Raw genomic sequence first — 6,233 nt, forward strand, 5'->3', positions numbered from 1 at the left:
GAATGATGTGTCGATATTCACACATACTGTTAGAAACTAAAAATGATGAGTTGATGTTCATTCATAATATTAAAATTTTAAAAATCGTTTTATTCTCTCAAATATTTTAAGTTATGAATGGTGTATTTATCAAAACCTAGTTACAACTTACAAGTAATGTGATATTATTTGCTAAGTTAACCTGAAACAGTAGTTTGTTTTATTGTCTGTTACTTACTACAATGCATTTAATTTGCTGTTCTGTTATGTACGAAAATATTTTCCATTTTTGTGCTATCTTCCATATAAACAACAGCTGTTTGTTAGAGTACCTAAAGTTTCTATGCCATGTTACAGCTACTTTCCTCAGGCTAAAGACGTTACTTATGGGTCCTGGATGACGTACAACGTGCCTAGTATGTTATTGTGTGTTCTGATAGCCTGGGCCTTTTTGCAAGTTATCTTTATTGGTGTTCGGTAAGTTTTTGTGTTCAGTAAGTGTTGTTTGTTATTAAGCACAAAGCTACACAAAGGGCTATCTGTGCTCTGCCCACCACGGGGCTGGAAACCTGGTTTTTAGCTGTATAAGTCCGCAGACATGCCGCTGGGGGACACTGTGTTCAGTAACACAACATTCTAATATTATTTTATAAAACATTAAAAATGTTCCAGCCTGGCATGGTCTTGCAGTTAGAGCGCTCGACTTGTTATCGACTTGAAACCTATTCCTCAACATTCTTTCCATTTCAATATGGGGGCATTATATTGTGATAGAGTGACCCAGTGGGTGCTAGTAGACTAGGTGTCTTCTCTCTAGTCTATTACTTCAAAATTAGGGATGGCTAGCACAGATAGCCTTGAGTAGTATTGCATGAAATGAAAACAACAAGCAAACGGTACAAATATTCCTGCATATGTAATCCACAGGTGCTAAAATGACAAGAATCTATATTGGCAGTATGTATAATTCGTTATTATGTTACTCATTACCTACTGGTAATCCACGATTTATAAAAAGTTGCATATCTGCCATTGAAAAAGTGTTGTTAAAGTTGTTTGTAATGCATTTATTAAGTATTGTTAAACTAGAGATTACTGAGGAATAATCCACTACTCTAAGATTAAGATGGATAATCCACTAAGTAACATCAAATAAAGTCAAAATGAACGTCAATCTCTAGAGAAGTAAGTGATAATCTATTTTGCTTATATGTGATTAGAGTACGTCACTTACAAATACTCCCAGTGGCACAGCGGCATATCTGCGGACTTCCAACGCTAGGCCCAGCACAAATAGCCCATAGTGTAGCTTTATGCTTGTCTACAAACTTTACCAATGAATAATGGGATTGACCGTAGGTGGTCAGATTAGAACTCGCGACCCACAGGTAGCGAATCAAGTGCCCTAAGCACTAGGCCCTCACAATAGAAGACCAACGTATGATATCTTTCAGAAATTTATAATAATTATCGAAATATTTAAGTTAAATGGGCAAAATGTTAGCTGAAATAATTTTTATTTGTATTTAAATATTCGTTGAATACCCTGGCGGTTAATGTCATGAACTAATATGAGAGCCAGCATATTTCTGAAAATAGTTTAAAATAAAATGTTTTTTACATTGTTTCTTAAAACTATTAAATATCAACATTAAATTTGTTTTAATTTTCTTTTAGTTGTAGATCAAAAGAAATCAGTAAAAAGCAAGATGCTATTAGGAACATCATTCTTTGCAAGTATAAAGAGCTAGGCGTAATAAGGTAAGTTAATAAGTTTGTATTTTGCCCTTACGGAGAGATATGGCAACATATTATTATTAAATAATAATAAAGCTTTTGATAATTTGTAACCTGTTTACATATGTTGTTTTATGTATCACTTTTTTACAGCACTGTGATTAACAGTGATCAATAAAACACCGTAACAATACGTTAGTTACAAATTGAAAGTGTTATACAATGAATGTGAAGAATAACATTAACACATGATCATTAAGAAAAAAAAGAGCGATGTTTTATCTTCCATCTGCCAAGTTGGCCAAGAAGTGCATATTTCTATGGTGGTGGGGCCCAGAGCATGCTCCACTTTTAAAACTTTGAAAAATACAAGTAAAACAGTACATTCTAATAACAGTTGACACGGTGTAACTTTCTATATATAAAGCGTAATATACACCAGATCTTCGAAATCTCCTGAAGGGATTTATCAACACAAATTATGTAGTTTTACTATTACAGTAAGGTTTACAATTAAACAACTGTCTTACAGAGATTCTTGTATGAGCGGGAGATAAAACTTGAATGTGAGAGTATTCCACCAATTGCAGAGACTTGGAAGTTTAATTTTTTGTACTTGATTTATAAGCTTTCAGTGATAAGCGTAGCAACAGTTTATAATCCACCTACGTTCAATAGAAATCCAAATCTTTAAACGTATTCTTGGCATCAAATTAGTATAGCTGCTGATTAATGTTGATCTTATTCCGTAACATTTGTGAGTTAGTAATAATACAAACAAAGGACAAATGACTTCAAAGTTTCACAACAGTTAACAGACATTGCACCAAAACGTTAACATTTCACTATATAGGATTTATAATTTAAGCTTTTCTCTCCCTTATAGTTTCCATGAAGCAGCTGTATTGATTCTGTTTATAATACTGATATTACTGTGGCTTCTGAGAGACCCTGAGTTTATGCCCGGCTGGGCTTCTCTTTTCAGTTCTGATGTGTGAGTTGATACTGTTTGTATTTTTGACCAAATAAACCATAGAAGGAAAAAAATTGTAACGCTCGCAGAATAACTTTGACATCATGGGAAGTGGGAAGTTAAAATGGGAAGTGTATCTAGCAGCATATTTTTAACATTCTTCTTAATTAGTTGTACCAGATTTAGAATAAACGGTAGTTGATTCCTCCAGGTTAATGACTTGTGACAGATAAAGGGATAACTAAGAATAATATGAAAAAAAAAATGTCACTCACGACGTGATTTATCAGTTTCGTTAAGCTTATTTGTTTCGTGTTCGACGGATGAAAGCTTTTAACCACCAGAATGTGTTTCCCTTTATGTCCGTTTCCATCTTTATCAGAGTGAACTAGCTATAAATAACATTTTAGATTTCGGTAATTAAGAATTATTTAGGAACATGGATAATGTTTGGCTTCATTGCTACTAACTTGATGTAAAACAGGATGTTTTTTACTTTCCTTCAGAAAAATTGACGATGCCACCCCAGCCATTGCTATCAGTATGTTGTTGTTTATATTACCTGCTAAGCCTCGGCAGTTCAGGTCAAGCCCACCATTATTGGACTGGAAAACAGCACAGGATAAGATGCCTTGGGGAGTATTAATACTGCTTGGAGGAGGATTTGCTTTAGCTAAAGCATCAGAGGTGAGATATCACTAATAGAACAAACATTATTATACATCCATACCTGGTACGTTCTGTATCCTAAATGTACAATATCCCTGAAATGTTTTGTGTTCTGGAAGTAAGTTGTGTCATATCTGGCGTGTTCGGTATTCCAAAAGTACTGTTTCATAATGTAAACATTCTGTATACTTAAGGTACAATATCCACAACTGTGTTGTACTTGGCACTTTGTGTAATCTGAGAACACGATCTCCACAATATTAACTTATTTAGTATTTGTGTTGGAAGACTGAGGAACTGCATCTCATGATGGTCAAAGTTTTCGTACACTAATTCTGCATTAAGATGCACCATTAGGCTTTCTCCACCAATACTTAAGGTTTCACTTCGTGTGGCACAGTTAATGTCTAATCGATGTTAGAATATCATGGTAATATTGATGTGTTGTTAGAATGTCATGGTAATATTGATGTGTTGTTAGAATGTCATGGTAATATTGATGTGTTGTTAGAATGTCATGGTAATATTGATGTGTTGTTAGAATGTCATGGTAATATTGATGTGTTGTTAGAATGTCATGGTAATATTGATGTGTTGTTAGAATATCGTGGTAATATTGATGTATTGTTAGAATATCGTGGTAATATTGATGTGTTAGATTATCATGGTAATATTGATGTGTTGTTAGAATGTCATGGTAATATTGATGTGTTGTTAGAATGTCATGGTAATATTGATGTGTTGTTAGAATGTCGTGGTAATATTGATGTATTGTTAGAATATCGTGGTAATATTGATGTGTTGTTAGAATGGCATGGTAATATTGATGTGTTGTTAGAATGGCATGGTAATATTGATGTGTTAGATTATCATGGTAATATTGATGTGTTGTTAGATTATCATGGTAATATTGATGTGTTGTTAGAATGTCATGGTAATATTGATGTGTTGTTAGAATGTCATGGTAATATTGATGTGTTGTTAGAATGTCATGGTAATATTGATGTGTTGTTAGAATGTCATGGTAATATTGATGTGTTGTTAGATTGTCATGGTAATATTGATGTGTTGTTAGAATGTCATGGTAATATTGATGTGTTGTTAGAATGTCATGGTAATATTGATGTGTTGTTAGAATGTCATGGTAATATTGATGTGTTGTTAGAATGGCATGGTAATATTGATGTGTTGTTAGAATGGCATGGTAATATTGATGTGCTGTTAGAATGGCATGGTAATATTGATGTGCTGTTAGAATGTCATGGTAATATTGATGTGCTGTTAGAATGTCATGGTAATATTGATGTGTTGTTAGAATGGCATGGTAATATTGATGTGTTGTTAGAATGGCATGGTAATATTGATGTGTTGTTAGAATGTCATGGTAATATTGACATGTTGGGTTTATTTTTATGTTAGGAATCAGGTTTATCGGTGTGGATTGGTAACCAGCTGATGTATCTAGATTCCTTGTCCCCAGCAGCCATCGTATTTGTACTGTGTGTCATGACAGCAGCCTTGACAGAAATAGCGAGCAACACAGCAACTGCGACAGTGCTGCTACCTGTTATCAAACAACTTGTAAGTCTGAAGTTCTTCGTATATATATGTAATACTAAATTGGTAAGAGCTGGAGTGCTAGTATACACCCGAGACTGTAATGGTAGTTCAGGAGTGCTACTGTATGCACAGTACTAAATCAATAAAACAGAGGGCATTAGTATACACATGAGGCTGTGATAGTAGGTCAGGAGGTGCTAGTTAACACCTGTGACTGTGGTGATAGGTTAGGACGTGCTAGTATACACACTGGACTGATAAATAGTGGGTTGGGGTGCTAGGATACATCAGGAACTGTGATGGTAGGCCAGGAGGTGCTAGTTTACACACGGGACTGAGAAATAGTGGGTTGGGGTGCTAGGATACATCAGGAACTGTGATGGTAGGCCAGGAGGTGCTAGTTTACACACGGGACTGAGAAATAGTGGGTTGGGGTGCTAGGATACATCAGGAACTGTGATGGTAGGTCAGGGGGTGCTAGTATACACACGTGACTGATAAATAGTGGGTTAAGGGGTGCTAGCATACATCAGGAACTGTGATGGTAGGTCAGGCGGTGCTAGTATACACACGGGACTGATAAATAGTGGGTTAGGAGGTGCTAGAATACATCAGGAACTGTGTTGGTACATCAGGGGGTGCTATTTTACTCATGGGACTGTGATAGATAATAGGTTTAGGACTGTTAGTATACACATAGACATTGATAGCAAGTTAGAAAGTGCTTATATATAAATGGGTAATGTCACAGTAGGTAAGAGGGTGCTAGTATATGCACATGCGTGTGATAATATACAGGAGGTACAACCATACACACTAGACTGTTATAGTAGGTTAAAAAGTGCTAGTATACACCCTGGAGTGTGGTAGTAAAGTAGAATGTGACTGTGTTAGTAAGTCAGGGGGTGCTAGTATACACACATTCTACTTTACTACCACACTCCATTACTGTGTTAGTAAGTCAGGGGGTTCTAGTATACACCCTGGTGTGTGGTAGTAAAGTAGAATGTGACTGTGTTAGTAAGTCAGGGAGTGCTAATATACACCCTGGAGTGTGGTAGTAAAGTAGAATGTGACTGTGTTAGTAAGTCAGGGAGTGTGGTAGTAAAGTAGAATGTGACTGTGTTAGTAAGTCAGGGGGTTTTAGTATACACCCTGGAGTGTGGTAGTAAAGTAGAATGTGACTGTGTTAGTAAGTCAGGGGGTGCTAGTATACACCCTGGAGTGTGGTAGTAAAGTAGAATGTGACTGTGTTAGTAAGTCAGGGGGTGCTAGTATACACCCTGGAGTGTGGTAGTAAAGTAGAATGTGACTG

General features: G+C 35.9%; 1 protein-coding gene across 1 annotated transcript in view; it reads left to right on the forward strand.

Annotated features, from left to right (window-relative positions):
* Positions 1-6,233, forward strand: part of LOC106475078 (solute carrier family 13 member 2-like) — an 18,460-nt gene that overhangs the window by 10,352 nt on the left and 1,875 nt on the right. The window contains exons 4-8 of the mRNA XM_013935772.2: positions 337-456; positions 1,657-1,740; positions 2,603-2,710; positions 3,196-3,376; positions 4,778-4,939. Coding sequence (XP_013791226.2) covers positions 337-456; positions 1,657-1,740; positions 2,603-2,710; positions 3,196-3,376; positions 4,778-4,939 — 655 coding nt within the window. The remainder of the gene's footprint in view (positions 1-336; positions 457-1,656; positions 1,741-2,602; positions 2,711-3,195; positions 3,377-4,777; positions 4,940-6,233) is intronic.

The sequence above is a fragment of the Limulus polyphemus genome, unplaced genomic scaffold (assembly GCF_000517525.1).
Source record: "Limulus polyphemus unplaced genomic scaffold, Limulus_polyphemus-2.1.2 Scaffold8056, whole genome shotgun sequence".
In the NCBI taxonomy this organism is placed as follows: domain Eukaryota; kingdom Metazoa; phylum Arthropoda; class Merostomata; order Xiphosura; family Limulidae; genus Limulus; species Limulus polyphemus.